Raw genomic sequence first — 16766 nt, 5'->3', positions numbered from 1 at the left:
TTTTGCACCATTTGTAACCTCAATACCAAGGAAGTAACTGAACTCACTAAGATCTTTTAAAGCAAAAGTATCTCCAAGGTATTGGATGAATGTTTCAATTACTGTATTGTTATCTCCAGTAATTAATATATCATCTACATATACTAACACAACCACAATACCTCCAAGTTCATGTTTGATGAATAAAGATGAGTCTGCTTTGGAGTTCTGAAACCCCCACTGCAACATTGCTTTCCTTAGCCTGTCAAACCAAGCTCTGGGAGCCTGTTTCAAGCCGTAAAGAGCCTTATGCAACTTACAAACATGACAAGATGGAGACTGAACAAAGCCCTCAGGTTGAAACATATAGACATCTTCATTGAGCTCTCCATTAAGGAAAGCATTGTTGATGTCAATTTGTCTTATTTTCCAGCCCTTCATCACAGCAAGACTAAGGATAATTCTCACAGTTGACTGTTTAACTACTGGACTAAAGGTCTCAAAGTAGTCAATACTAGGTGTCTGATGAAATCCTTTTGCCACCAGCCGTGCTTTATACTTAGAAACAGAACCATCTGCATTGTACTTAATGCGAAAAACCCATTTACAACCAACGAGTTTTGTAGCTTGAGAAGCTGGTACAAGAACCCAAGTCTTGTTTTCCATCAGTGCATTATACTCTGCTTGCATGGCTGCTTTCCATTTGGAATCTGAAAGAGCTTGAGAAGCTGTGGCAGGTTCTTGTTCTCCAAGAACAGAGGAATAAGCAAGAAACTTTGGCTTAAACATACCTGCTTTAGCTCTTGTAATCATTGGGTGATTTGGCAGTTGTTGATTTGAAGTGTTTTGAGATAGAAAAGGAGAGGTGTGGGAGGGTGGATGATGTGAATGAGATGCTTGAGAAGAAGGTGATGAAGAACTAGATGAGGAGGAAGAAGCTGAAGCTGCAGGCAACTGAAATGCTTGTATAATGGTGTTACTTGAGCCTGAAGGGTTATGAAGTGGAACTGACACTGAAGATACCTTAAATATAGAATATCTATATTCAGAAGCAGAGGAAGAAGCTTGTTTAGAGAAAAGAGGGTCAGTCGAGAAGAGAAATTCTGACTCATTAAACACAACATGCCTAACAACATATACAATTCCTTTTGAGCTTAGGCATTTATACCCTTTGTGATCTGAGCTATAACCAATAAACAAACACTTTGTAGTATGATAGTTGAATTTGTGTTTGTCATAGAATCGTAAGTATGGAAAACAGGAACAACCAAAACACTTTAGAAAATCATAGTCAGGCTTGTGTTTGAAAAGAGTTTCATAGGGAGATTTATGGGATGGCAGAACAGAAGTTGGTAATCGATTGATGAGAAAAGCTGAAGTTGAGAATGCTTCCCACCAGAAACTGAGAGGCAATTTAGCTTTTGCAAGAAGAGTCAAACCCATCTCAACAAGGTGTCTATGTTTTCTCTCTGCTGTCTCATTCTGGTGATGTGTGTGAGGACAGGGATGTATGAATAAAATGCCATGTTTTTGAAGATAAGGCACAAAAGACCTGAATTCACCCCCCCCAATCTGACTGTAGGACCTTAATGACTGTTTCAAATTGTTTTTCAACTTGGGTTCGAAAAATGGTAAAAACAGATAAAGCTTGAGACTTGGCTTTCAAAGGATAAACCCAGGTATATCTACTATAATCATCAATGAAACTAATATAGTATCTATAACCATTGAGAGAAGTAATGGGTGCTGGACCCCATAAGTCAGTATGGATGAGTTCTAGAGGTGAGGCTGTTTTGTGTTCAGTTGCTCCAAAATGCAGTTTATGAACTTTGCCATATTGGCAAGCATCACAAAAATCAGGAATTTGAACTTTATTGCTTAACTACAAATGTTTACAATTGGTGAGTACATGTTTCAAGACTTTTGAACTAGGATGACTAAGTTGCCTATGTAGAATATTTATTGAAGTACTGGAAACTCTACTGGAATGAGACAACAGACACTGTTGAGAGGAGTATTGAACAACTTTAGCTTGAATATTTGAAATAGAACAAGACTGCAAATCATCTGAGCAATGTGACACCATAGACATAGGAACAAAACATGACTTTTTATTTACAGTTGAAAATAAGGCTTAATGAATTTTACTTCCAGGCTCAAGTTTCAACTTATACAGACCCTTCATAGCTACACCCTCCAACAAAACTGTCCTCTTCTTCTTGTCCTTAAGAAAGCAAGTATTGCCACAAAATTCAATGATCAAGGAGTTATCAGAAGTTAGCTTAGAAATGCTTAAAAGATTTTTGGTGATGTGTGGCACAAATAAAAGATTTTTGAGCAACAATCTATGACTTCCAACTGCTAAATGAGTACTTTTTATATGAGAAATAGTAAGGCCATGTCCATTACCAATTAAAAGCTTTTCATCACCTTCATAAGCTTCACTGATGCTGAGATTATTGAGATCATTGGTTAGGTGGTGAGTTGCTCCACTATCCAGGTACCAGCCATCATCCATTACTGCTTCTGGTGTTGCCATATAAGCTGACATATTTCTTTGACTGTAGCCTTGATTGAAACCTTGATTGTAATTGCTTTGATGTGGATACCTTGTGACTGGAATAAAATCCTTGTTGAACTTATCCTTGCAGGTAGCCACAGTGTGTCCTATGATGAAACACACTTGGCATCTAGGTTGATATGGCTGTGAAAATTGACCAGGCACATGACCAGGCATTTGAGTTCTCCCACCTTGATTCCAAGATCTTCTTCCATGCATGTTATTATTTCTTCTTCCACCTTTCCTTCCTCGATAGAAATTTCCACCTTGATTGCCTCTAAAATTTCCTTGCATCATATATCCAGAATTTTCAGATTTTAATACATCTTGATTGAAACCAAATCTTGAGTTGTATGTCCCAAAACCTTTCTTATTATTGTTCCCTTTTTGAACAAAATTTACAGCAAACACCAGATTTGCATCCATAGTTTCAGCTAATGCTTGTTGTTCTAACATTCCCTCCTGTGTCATTAACATATAGAGCGATTCTGATAAATCGAGATGTAATCGTCTTCCTGTGATCAAAACTGCTACAGGATTGAATTCTGAACCAATTCCTCCTAACACACTCATCATAAAGTCATAGTCACTCATTGGTGCTCCTGCTGCTGCCATGCTATCTGCTATGCCTTTCATTTTGTGAAAATAGTCATAAACACTCAAATCGTTCTTCTTTGTCAACATCATTTGATTCTTCAGTTGTAATGCTCTGGTTTTATTCTGTGAACCAGAAAGTTTTTCCAGAGCTTTCCAAACTTCAAAGGAAGTTTTGCATCCGAGAACACTCTCAGTCATGGAAGAGAGTAACCAACCTAGCAACTGCTGATCAGTTCGCTTCCACATCACAAATTCAGAGTTCGGAATCCTCTGATCTGTGTATGGTGCTGTGATTGAACCATCAATATATCCTTCTAATCCATTTCCCTGAATGGATGCCATTACTTGCATTTTCCAGATCAAATAATTTGATCTGTCGAGCTTAATTGGTGTAGGAAAGGTATAGGAAACAGTTGTGGTTTGATTTAAGCTTGACGATGCCATCTAGCTCTAATACCAACTTAGAATCCACAAATCTTAAGCATACAATCTGTTTGGTTAGCAGGAAAGTGACGAAGGAAGAGAGAAAATAAACTAAATCAGAGAATCTTATTAATCTCGAATTAACTAATTACATGCAAGCTTACATCAACTTATATTGCTAATTAACAGTATTAACAACCTCTATAACAGCTGTTAAATAACTACTGGTTAAGCTAAGCTAAACAATAACAATCTAACTAATTTGTCCAGCTCAGCTATCCAACTCATCAATCCTAGTCAAGTGAATCTCAGCCATTGATCTGCTGCTGTTGATTAAGCATCTCAATAATGAGTCTTGAGCCATGTGACCGTTCGACTTCCAAGCATCCATGCATAATTCAAACGTACCCAGCATACTTGTTGCTAGGCTTTGGAATCCTTGACGACCTCCGCGGCGTATCATATTCCCTTTTTGGGTCTCTTTCTTGTACGAATTACAAGTTACGTTTGCTCGAGTCGTTGGCGATTTTCACAGAGTTTATAGTAGTAACGGATCGCATGATAACATGATTTGTTTGTTGCGGGAGCCGATACAACGTCAGGTACACTGTAATGGGCAATGGCGGAACTACTCTGCAGTCCCGAGGATTTATCGAAAGCCCGATTAGAGATGGAACAAACAATTGGCAAAGGTAACCCAATTGAGGAATCAGACATCAATCGATTACCTTATCTACAAGCAGCAGTCAAAGAAACATTTAGGTTGCACCCAACAGTTTTCCTTATTACTTCCTCGTAAAGCCTCAATAGATGTAGAAATTGCTGGCTTCACAGTGCCTAAGGGTGCTCAAGTTTTAGTCAATGTGTGGGCTATTGGTAGAGATGAAAGCACATGGGACAACCCTCACTCGTTTATGCCTGAGAGATTCTTGAGGACAGATCTTAATTTCAAAGGCCAGAATTTTGAGCTAATCCTCTTCGGAGCTGGGCGGCGAACATGCCCTGGTTTACCGTTGGCTATCAGGATGTTACATTTAATGTTGGGTTCTCTTATTAGATCTTTCGATTGGAAGCTCGAAGATGGGGTTAGACTAGAAAACATGGACATGGAAGAGAAATTTGACCTCACCTTGCAAAAGGCTCGACCCCTTCGGGTCGTCCTCGTTGCCATTTAGTCCCATGATTTGTCTTGTGCGCGGTGGAGTGATTTTACATGGTTAGCCAATGCATTTTATCATGAAATAATTTCTTTTGTGCACTTTGTTGTTTATGAAATAATAGGGAAAAGGACATTCAACCCCCCAACGTTTAGGAAAAGGGACAAAAAACCCCTCAACGTTTCAAAAAGGATTTATAACCCCCTTTCCGTTAACAAACACCATTTGTTTTAACAGTAAATTTATTTTTAATTTTTAATTACTATTATACCCTTATAATAAATTAATTAATATATTAATTTGAGATATATCACAATTAATAATTTTTTAAAACTAAAAATTGAGATACAATTAAATTTTTATCTCTCACTATAATTAAATTGAAACGTTGAGGGGTTTTTTGTCCCTTTTCCTAAACGTTGGGGGGTTGAATGTCCTTTTCCCTGAAATAATATTTGGATGTTATAGCCATTAAAAGCACTTTTTCCTTGTTAATCAACGTTTTTATTTAAATCTTCCCCTCATTATGTTATAAAAACCATGGAATTTGTCAACTTGTTGATTTGTAGCGCGGTTGGATTTACCTTCAAAGGCACTGCGGAAGATAGAGTTTCTTTTCATTATCTTCTTCTTTTCAATCTCTGAAATCAAGTAGTGAATTACCCATTATTCAGCCTTAGGGCCAGTTTGGGATTGCAGAGGCTGATGAAATAAGTTGCTTCTGCTGTGCAGCTGAAATAAGCTGTTGATTAAAAAAGTAGCTTGGTGTTTGGTAAATTGTGCTGTTGCGTTTGCTGTGAATTTGAAAAGTAAAGTACATGCGTTTGGTAAATCTTATTACGAAAGTGCTCTTGTATTACATAATGACCAAAATGAACATACATTTTAATTTTTTATTTTATGTTTAATAAATTGTTTAGACATATATTTTTTTCTTAAATATGTAAAATTAATTAAAAATCTCAATTAAGAAAAATCTGAAGAACTTCATAATCTATTATATAAAATATATGATAAAAATTTATACTTTTACGTAATCTAAATCAAATAAAAAGTAATATGTATTACATTCACAATAATTTTTTTGCAATAAAATTGTGGCAGTGATATAATATCTAATGATTTATATATTAGGGTTTATGAATAAGTACGATATAATTGTCTTTTTATCAAAATACTAAGGTTGTAATAGGTATTTTAAAAAGACATAGCAGCTTATTGAATAAGCTGTTTATGAAAAGCAACCCTCTACTTGCTTTTAAAAGCTGCTGAAGAAATGAAGAAAATTATGAAATAAGTTGCTTTTACAAAATTTACCAAACACTATTTTTATAAAAAATTATAAAATAAGCAGTTTAGCCTTAGTCTTCTATTCATAGCCATTCTTAAGTGGTATGACATTTCTAGATCTAATCTCGCCCGTCCGTTCTAGTGAGATCAATTTGTTCCCTCTATACAACTTATGTATCTCTTTAAGTGAGTTACGTGGTTTCTGGAGTCATTCAACATATTTTATTAGTGAGATGCATGGTTTTCATTTAATTTTATTCTGAACGTTCTTCTCTCCGACTTCTTCTAGACTTAATCACTCTTTTTTTAAGACAAGTACTGCGATGTAGGACCTTCGAAATAAGGCACTACACCATGTCACCATCCCCTCAACTGATTTTTTTAGTTAATTAATGTAATATTGCTTTCTAGCCATCGCTCCACTTGTTAGTTTCCAGTGCATAAACTCCTCCCAACTCCCCCAAACTGACCTAGGGTTTTCGGCGGTCATGGCAGTGGCAGTTTTCTTTTGATTTTAAAATTTTGGTAACCCGCCAATGGCTTTCTTCTCTCTTACTTTGATGACTCTTTTTTTAATTTTATTTTTTCTCTTCTTATCTTCAAATTCATTAATTGTTCGATATGTCTGGATTTTGGCTTCTGGGATGCAAATTACTGTACTACAATAGTATATAGTATACAATCGTCTGTTGTTTTAGATTTCAGAATTCCGTTATTTAACTCAATCAAAGTAGTCAAGAGCAACGGTACCCCAGAGGGATTACTTACTTTTATCAATAGTAGTTATTAGAGAGGAGAAATTTTAGAATATATTGGATGTACTATATCAGTAATATAATATTAGAGAGGAGGAATTTTAGAATAAATCGGATATACTATATCAGTAATATAATAAACAAATGATGTTATGCCATGTGTTCATTTATTTTTAAAGTTCAATTATTTTTAAAAATTAACATGCAAGTTATAGTTATATTAAATTTAATTATACATATTATATATATAATAATTGATTGTATTGACTTAGATATACCATAGACGTTCTCATTAGAGAGAGGCTTTATCATTTCTTAGCTTTTTTTTTTGAGGGTTTCTATTTTCTCAATTTTCAGATGACCTTTCTATGTATGACAATTAGTTGAACATGTTCATTATTATTTTTTATATGAGTTGTGTAATGTTTTCATTCTAAATAAATATACAAATATAAAAAATAATTTTTTCTTGTTCAATTTAAATACTGTTATAGAAATTACGTTTTTTTTTGGGTCAATTCTCAAATACTTGTAAAAATCACATAATTTTGTTAAAAGAAAAAATAACATCAATGTTTATTAAGTTTACTTCAAAGACATGATAAGAAAAAATGGTCTCATGGCAGAGATCAAAAAGATTTTGTGAATTTTTCTAGCTCCTTCAATTTCAATCCTTCTTTGGGAGATTTTGGTTCGTCCAAGATCTTCACCTCAGAACTCCCAACAATCACTCTTCAGCTCCCCATCCTGCTACTCGTTGTACATGATCAGGTTTCAATATGCCAAACCCAACTGCCACAGCATTAGTTGTTGACTCTTAGATAAGTGTTTGAACCGGTCATAACAGACATACGGGCTCCAATAACTCCAACTAAGCTTAATTAATCAAATTAAATGGAAGAACGGCCTCAAGTTCAACAAGTTTAGACTTCGAAACGGAATGCCGTGGTACCACGTGAGAAAATAATGACTCTAGCACCCACAAATATATTAAAAAGCAATCAATTCCCTCAGGCTTAGTTACTGCAACACATATATAGATATTAATAAGTGATGATTTGGAATTTGAAAATTTAAGAGTAATGTTAATGTGAAAAATCATTAATGTTCATTTAATACCCACAAGCTCTTGTTGGGTCGGTTGTATTATTTCCGGAGCTGGTTTCGTTTTAAGTTTCACCTGTCTCACAAATGCAACACTTGTCAAAACATTAACAAGTAACGATTTAGGATTGGAAATTTTTTGAGTAATGTTACTGTGAAAAATCATAATTATTATCTAATATCCACAAGCTGTTAATGCGTGATTTGTATTAAATGCAACAATGAAAACAACACTTATTCAGGCTCAAAAAATACAACACTTGTTCAGACATTAATAAGTAATGATTTAGAATCGCAAAATCCAAGAGTAGTATTAACGTGGAAAATAATTAATTAACACAATCCTTTTAATTAATACTCACGAGCTGTTGTTGTATGAAATGCAACAGTCAATTCCCTGTAAAATTGCAGCAGTTGTTTAGACATTAATAAGTGATGATTGGAATTCAATAGTGAAACTCATTAATATTCATTTAACACCCACAAGCTGTTGTTGGGTCGATGGTATTAATTCCAAAGCTGCTATGATTTTAAGTTTCACCTGTCTCACCGCTCTTAATATGTAAACAAGATAATGAAGAAGCTCTTAATATGTAAACAAGATGTTATCCCAGCAGTCGTATTTAGGTAATATTTTAGTTGTGAACTCTTTAATTTCCTAAACAAGTGACGGGCTCTATAAGTCCAACTTAAGCTTACACGATAAAGGATAAATTAAAGTCTCATATTAAAGTTAAAGGAAATGTTAATGGAAAAAAAGAAAATATATAATCTAATACAGTGTATTTTATCATGTAACGTATTAGAATATATATTTTCTTTACCTTTTAATTTATCCATAACTTTAATATAGTTAAGAATCTCTATTTGAAAAGTTTTTTACGTATGTGTGTGTCTATATATATATATGTACATACATATTCTCTTGTATGGATGTTTGCAATTTTTAAAATACGAATATCCGCACTAAAAAAAGACTATCTTTATATATATCTGCTCGTGTGCGTGTGCGTGTGTTGACTCAGATCTTTTGACCATCTTTGATCATTAAAGTTGCTTCAAAATAAACATAATTTAACTATTTTCCCTTTATGAAATAAAATAGCAAAATTATCTCAAGAAATATGTACTATTGGATTTAACAATTTAGGGTGCATTTTTTTATTTTTTTTAATTGATGCTTTTACAATTGTTTTGGAGAAAGAAAATTGTGTTTTTCATGTGATACTTTTAATAATCAAAATGTGTTTGACAGTTTGTTTTAAAAACTTTTGATAGCTTGTTTTAAAAACAATATATAAAAATGATAACAATGAAAACGTGTTTTATTTTTGTATGAAAAATAAGGGAGAATGAGAGAAGGTAAAGAATTATTTAATATTTTTTAATAGTTGCATTAATTTTTGTGTGAATTATTATAATTCAGTGTTATTATTTTATTTAAAAGGATCTTTTTATTCTAAACGTTAAATTATAGAATAAAATACAAAATTAAATAGTAAAAAATAGCATAATGTAATATATATATATTTTAAATTTTTTAGTTAGAATATCATGATTAATTGTATTTTTTATAACCAATCATATATATATGTAAGTTATTTATTTTAAAGAACAGTTCATTTTGTGTGTTTTAAAATAATATTGCATTTTAGTTATGCAAATAAATTATATTTATAACCGAATGATATTTGACAGAATATAAAATTCATTTTTAATTTTTTTTATATTTGTTAATATTAGCTGGAAGGTTGTAATTTTTTTGTTGATATACTTTCAAAAATATTTGAAAAATTGTTATATTTTTTATTTTAAAATAAAATATAAAAAATTAAAATGGTTGATTCGGCTGCAAGATATCAAACAAATATTCTATTTATATATCATTATCTAATATACATAATAAATTTTCTTGTTGGACCTATACATTCATTGCACTAGCAAAAGTTGTTAAAAAGTCATACCGCGGAAACCTTTAACATGGAATGAAAGTTTAAAGAACGAAAATGAGCCGGCAAGCAAGTTTTATGTATTTTCTTTTTCAAAGAACAAAAGACAGCAAGCGAAAAGATGATACCAAATATATAGGTATTTAGCTTTATTATTTATAATCTAATGTTTCAATACCTTCACATGTAAATAATATAATTTATCTTCTGATAAATTATCTCATGAGCATCATCTCATAAAAATATTTTGTTAGTTTAATTAGAAATTAATAATTTTATTAAAATTAATAATTATATCAATAAAATAATCCATTCATCATTAAAATTTTTTTTAGTAAAATTTAAAAAAAAATACTGAAGCTAAATAAATTTTTTAAGGGTAAACTAGTAAAAATTAAACTTTTGCTAACGTAACGTTAGTGGTCAGACATAGAAGTCCTGAAACAATAGCTGGATGCAGTTTGCCTCTCTTGAAACATAGAAGCTGGTGATCAGTTTGGTGAACTTGGAGCACACATGAGAGGAGGATGATTTGTTAGAAACAGGACTGACAACTTGTATGTTGAAGGACCAACTGTTATAACCATCATCGTGGATGAATCTGTTTTCTGCTATGTTCTTAGACAATTACAAGACAGTTAACATTATTAGCTTGGTTGGGCTTCACGCCAAAGGCTACCAACTTCCCTATTGAGCATGTAAGCAGTGTATTAAATTATGCCATCTTACGGCGCTTATTTGGAACTCAAAAAAAAAAAAAAAAAAAAAAGAAGAGGTTAGTGGTCAGACATAACAAAAACCAGTAAAAAAAAGAAGACAAAATTTAATTGAATGGTTGATAAATTTCTTTTTTATTTCAATTTCTTAAAAATAATGCGACTTCTAGTAATTTTGTAGAGATTGGGTGAGAATACAAAAATTATTAGGTGAAAAAATCATCACCCTTTCTCCATTGTTTTCTTAAGGCATGGGGTTCTATACTTCAGCCTCCGAGTGCATAGTTATTTGCTAGAATTAAGTTACTTTTATTAACTTCTTTTAAAAAGGCACGAGGGGAAAAAGTCAAAACCGAGTCTACGTCAGGATTCGAATTCTGATAATCAATAAAAATATTACTTAAAAACTACTCAACAGGTCTTTTAGGACAACTAAAATTAATTTCTGTGGAGAACCTTGATGATTAAGAATACAATAATCTTGTGTGCAATTACCCACACATAATTAATCGTACATTGGTTACTATGAGAAGCATAATGAATATATTTATCTAGAAATAGGTTTAATTGAGAGAATATACACACACTTATATTTGTCTACAAATAGGTTTAATTGAGAGAAAATATATATACTCAGGCCTGGCAATGGTCGTGTTCGGTGATTTGTGTCATGTTAAATTATATATTCTTAAACCCATCCGTTAAATTATTTGGATAAAATATATAAGCACAAATCTATTATTGTGTCAACTGAACTAATACATTTAACCCACTCTTTTTGGTAAATTTAAAATAATTATTTGAAATAGTTGTAATATATTTTTAGTTTAAAATACATAACAATTGACAAAATATCCTTTTTGAAAATATAATACCGAACGAAAGAAAATCTTAAGATTCTACATGTTTAGCATAATCTATTAATATAGTAAAAAATTATCAATAATTTAGTTCTAGTAACCAATATCAGTAATTACAATCACAGGAAAAAAATTTTGTTTCCTAAAAGATCGTACAATGAATCAATGATGAGTCCAATTTTTTTTCAATAAATACATACGGATTTGAGGGTCTGATAACTATTTATGATTAGTCAATATAAAGTCATTTTTTCATATATATTTACTTTTTCATTAAAAATTAATAATTTAATATATCAAATTTGTTAAATAATTTAATATTAAGTGTCAATGGTTTGCGCTGGTGAAATGAGAAAATAATAATGACTGAGCTTCCGCTTGATTTCTGCAAATTCTCCTCTTGTGCAGCCCTCAATCTCTCTCTTGAATCATGTTTTTCTTTTGTTTCTTTATGGTTTTTTTGTTTGGGTAACGGCTCTCTCTTTTCCTTATGATGTGTGCTTCTTTTCTAGTTGAAAATTAGGGTAAACGGAAGCCTATGTCGCGTTTCTTCCGGATTAGAAAACTGCAGATCACAATATTCTACAAAATTTTCTCAGTCGTTATTCTAGGATTGCTACAACAATGGCAATGGTTGCTACAGCAACGACTACAGCAACTGTACTGTTCTAGATTTGTTTAAATTCTTCTATAGCCAAGTTCTTTTCCATCTTTTGCAAGCCTATTACAATAGCATTCCTTTATTGAAATTTGAGCTTCCGATCACCTACAATTATGCATATGATTTAAGCACACAATTTATTCTAAATCAAACAAAATTTATGAAGAATAAACTAAAATAGTTATTCATGCAAAATAAAACTAAAATGCAATAAAAATATGTTATTTAATCTCACAGTAATCTTGATTTAAGTTTAAAACTGCCATGATAACTCTCATTTCATAGAGTTATCACACCCCCAAACTTAAACCATTACTTGTCCTCAAGTAATGACAACAACACTAACACTTCAATCACACAATCATGCAGCAAATAACTTAGCTCTGTCATCAAATTTCAAGGATTCTTTCACCCTTAGATCACACTCTTAATTATACAAAATTGTTATAGCAGTTCAAGTTTTAGACTTAGGCCTCATTATGTCCAAAGTGTGTGTGTGCCACTTTGATCTAATTCCAGAGGTGCTACAACATTACACAGACATTGCATATAATTCAAAGGTAGAGCACAAATATATTCACATATGGGGGAGCAGAATTCACAAATAAACTCAAATTATGCTTCAACAAAAATAATTTTTTTGTTTTTTTTTTCAGTTAAATCTTTCAATGCAACATTGAGCTTTCATGTGAATACCTATCACTTGTGATGACGATACCCAATTACCCACTCAAAGTACATGTCAGAGTTGCTACAGCAACACATCCAGGATGCTATATCTAGGTCTTACCTTTGGACGCCTTTAACTTAAGGTTGAACATGGGGCTTATGGATAGACCAGGTTACTCAGTATCCTAGGCATCGAACCCCTTTATTTTTCATTCCTTCATCACCATTTTTTTTGTTTTTTTTATTATATATAATTGCTACAGCACTGCTCATAACTCTTGTTGCCTTTAGACTCAAGTCTGCATATGGGGTGTGCATACTCAACCCTGGTTACTCCAACTTAAACCATTGGAGCATAATTTATTTCACAACAGGCACAGTTCAACAAAAATTTTACCCCAAACTTGAGATATTTTCTACTCTTTTTTTGGTTTTCCTAGCTCTGCTACAGCATTCTCATAAAACTCAACCAAAGTTTAAGTGTCAGGACAGAATTTCAACCTTCATCTATAACTATCCTTATTTAGCATTCTCATAAATACTGAATAACACTCAATTTATCTTCATTAGGTTTTCAAATCTATACACAAATACTAGATAGCAGAACTTCAAACAACACACAACACAAGCATAAACACATGCACTCATAAACACAACCCTCTCAAACTTGACAAATATTGTGTCCTCACAAGCACACAAAATAAAACAACACAAACCACACATGCATACAATAAATAAAAAACCTACAGAATGAATCAGAAAATTAAAACTAAATGAAAGAGAAGTTTTTCATAAAGAAGTAAAAAAAAACTTGCGGGTAAGGGGTACTCCCCTGTTGCTGGAAGCACTGCTGTAGTATAGGCTGTAAAGGGTCACTTCTTCTTTGATCCACTTCTCAAACGCTCCTTATCACAAAATCTTATCAATCCATTACTGCTGCAAAAGTAAGAAATGCCTCTATTATTTGAGAATCTTTTGTTATATGTCATGCTGTAAGTGATGTTGCAGCAATTCCTTCTTGCTCTTTTTTGCCCACATTTTTTTTTATTTTTTTGTGTTTTTTTTACTTGCTGCAATTTGACACAAAGACCTAAAAAATTAGATGCACACTAAAAATAACAAAAAGACAAATTAAATAATTTAAAAGCTAAATTCAATGCCTTAAAAACTTGAAATAACTTCCCTTATTGGGTTGCCTCCCAATTAGTGCTTGATTTTGAGTCTTTCAGCCTGACCATTCTTGATTTCTCATGTTGGATCCCTCATCCAATAGCCTTCCGCTATCACCCCAATAAATCCACCAAACTCTTCTCTTGATCTGTTTAAGAGGTCTAAAGACGCAATATGTTTGTCATTTCTCACAGGTTGCTTATCTCCTGACCATGCTATGTTGACTGCTCCATGATCTTCATCATCAAGTTCTTCAAATGTTACAACATTGATTTCTTCTTTATTGCAGCAACTCTGTAATCTCTCTACTATAACAAAGTCCATAACACTGATAAAATTGCAATATTCAATCTCATCGGGACTCTTTATGGCATCCAACACATTGAATGTAACTTGCTGATCATTCACTCGCATAGTCAACTCTCCTTTCTGTACGCCAATTAGAGTCTTCTCGTGGCTAAGAAAGGTCTCCCTAAAGTGACAGGCACTTCTTTGTCTGCCTCAAAGTCTAGCATAATGAAATCCACCAGAAAAATAAATTTATCCACCTTCACCAACACATCTTCAATCTTCCCTTCTAAATAGACATGAGATATGTCAGCAAGTTGTAAAGCCACTGTTGGTGGTCTACATTCACCAACTCCCAATTGCTTAAACACTAATAAAGGCATGAGATTAATGCTAGCCCCTAGATCACAAAGTGCTTTACCACTGTATTTAGTGCCTATGGAGTAATGGATTGTAAAGCTTCCTAGATCCTTCATTTTCTACGGTATCTTAGTCTGAAGCATTCAGCTGCACTCTTATGTTAGAGCAACTGTTTCAAGTTCTCTAAGTCTTATTTTCTTTGTCAAAATTTCATACAATTTGGCATTTGTTTTAAAGTTTCCACAAAAGGGATATTAATATGTAGTTGTTTCAGCACTCCCAAGATTTTGCTGAATTACTTGTCTTATTTTTGCTTATGAAACCTTTGAGGAAAGGGTTGTGGATGTCTAAGCTATTGTGTTGTAGCAGGTTGTGCAGACTGCTTTACTTTTGCTCTACTCGGGTCTGTTGTTGTTGGTGCTGTAGCTTCATCGCCATCAGGTGTTGGATCATAACTTTCTGTAGATGTTGTAGTAGAACTGTGTTGATTTGCATTTTGAAAAGTGGAAGACTGTGACTCCTCCTCTACTTGAGTGTCTTCTAGGCCTTTGTTGGACTTAATTCTTCTTTTTGGTACACCAACTGAACTATCAATATCCTTCCCAGATCTCAAGTTAATCACTTTACAGTGCTCTTTCCCTTCTCTTCTTGGGTCCTTTGTGTTGCTCAGTAAATTACCCTGAGGTCTATTGCTTACTGTTGTAGCAAGCTGTCCAATTTGATTTTCTAGGTTTTTCAAAGATGCATCATGACTTTGGACAATTGTTTCATTCTTCACAATATAATCTTTAATTAAAGCTTCAAGGGAGCTGAGTTGATCATTGTTGATGCTTCTTTACTCTTGATTTTGTTGATAAAATCCAGGTGGTTGAGCAGGTCTGTTCTGTCTACTGGGTGGTGCTGCAGCAATCTGGTTCCGATAACTCCATGAAAAATTTGGGTGTTATCTCTATCTAGGGTTGTAAGTATTTAAATATGGATTGTCCTGGTTCTGTCTATTGAAGCTGCCCACATAATTGACTGAAATTGGATTTCTAGGACAATTATCAAATAAGTGTCCCTCTCCACAATAAACACAAGAGACCTCAGCAATGTGGTTGACAGTTGCTAGAGCAGTAGTCATAGCCTTCACCATATGTGTTAATGAGGTTACTTGGGCTGATAATGTTGTCAAAGCATTTATATTATGAACCCCTGCTGTTCCTCTTGTTGCAGCTTGTCTGGTTGATGGCCACTGATAGTTATTGTTGGCTATCCTCTCCAAAATTTCATAAGCCTCATTGTAAGACTTAGATAACAAGGCCCTATTTGCTGAAGCGTCCACCATCAATCTAGTGCTTGGGTTGAGACCATTATAGAAAGTTTCCAACTGTATGCAGCAAGGAATACGATGATGAGGACATCTTTTGAGTAACTCTTTAAATCTTTCCCATGCATCATACAACCTCTCATCTTCAAGTTGATGGAAATATGTGATCTCGTTCTTCAATTTTGCACTCTTGGTTGGTGGGAAGTATTTCATCAAAAATTTATCAGCCAAGTCATTCCATGTGGTGATAGAGAATTCAACCATGCTCTTGCTCGATCTCTCAAAGAAAATGGGAAAAGTTTGAGTCTCAATACTTCCTGCGATGCTCCAACAATCTTGAAAGCATCACTCACTTCCAAAAATAGCTTAAGATATAGATGAGGATCTTCATATGGCAGTCCATTGAATTGCCCTACTGTTTGCAGCATCTGAAACATCACTGGGTTGAGCTCAAAATTGTCAGCTTGAACGTTAGGTTTAATTATTCCCGGATGTATGGCTTAAGGAGTCAACACTGCATAGTTTCGAATGGCTCTATCTCTATCGTTCGCCATGTGAATAATGTTGTCGTTCCCTGGTTGCCTTTGAACATGTTGTCCATTTAGACCTTCATGTACATTGACTAATTGTATCTCCTCTCTACGGTTAAAGTTTCTCATGTCTTGCAAGTCATCCATTGCTACAGTAGCTTGTAATTTCTGATGCTCTCTTCTCAATCTCTTTGCAGTTCTTTATATTTCTAGATCAAATTGGAATTCAACAAATTTATATTTGCACATGCAAGGGTTGCTAGATCACATATGTCAACAAAATTAACAAATCAAAACAAAATTAAAAATTAGCACTGTTAAAACTAATTTCACAAATCACAATGAACAATCAATCCCCAGCAACGGCGCTTAAAACTTTTTGGTATAAA

General features: G+C 33.4%; 1 protein-coding gene and 1 non-coding gene across 2 annotated transcripts; both read left to right on the top strand.

The window, feature by feature from the left end:
• The first annotated feature begins 4178 nt into the window (after window positions 1-4178).
• On the top strand, window positions 4179-4734 carry LOC18042187 (geraniol 8-hydroxylase). Its single transcript, XM_024183441.1, is given in 2 exon segments — window positions 4179-4337; window positions 4339-4734. Coding segments are annotated over 2 exon segments (555 nt in total).
• An 11189-nt stretch (window positions 4735-15923) lies between these two features.
• Window positions 15924-16030, top strand: LOC112098738. The gene has a single exon (XR_002905847.1). It is a non-coding gene; the product is annotated as a small nucleolar RNA R71 (small nucleolar RNA).
• Window positions 16031-16766: the final 736 nt, after the last annotated feature.

Source organism: Citrus clementina, unplaced genomic scaffold (assembly GCF_000493195.1).
Source record: "Citrus clementina cultivar Clemenules unplaced genomic scaffold, Citrus_clementina_v1.0 scaffold_5, whole genome shotgun sequence".
NCBI lineage: Eukaryota > Viridiplantae > Streptophyta > Magnoliopsida > Sapindales > Rutaceae > Citrus > Citrus x clementina.
The sequence above is the reverse complement of the archived record's forward strand: the minus strand, read 5'-3'. Positions and strand labels throughout refer to the sequence as shown.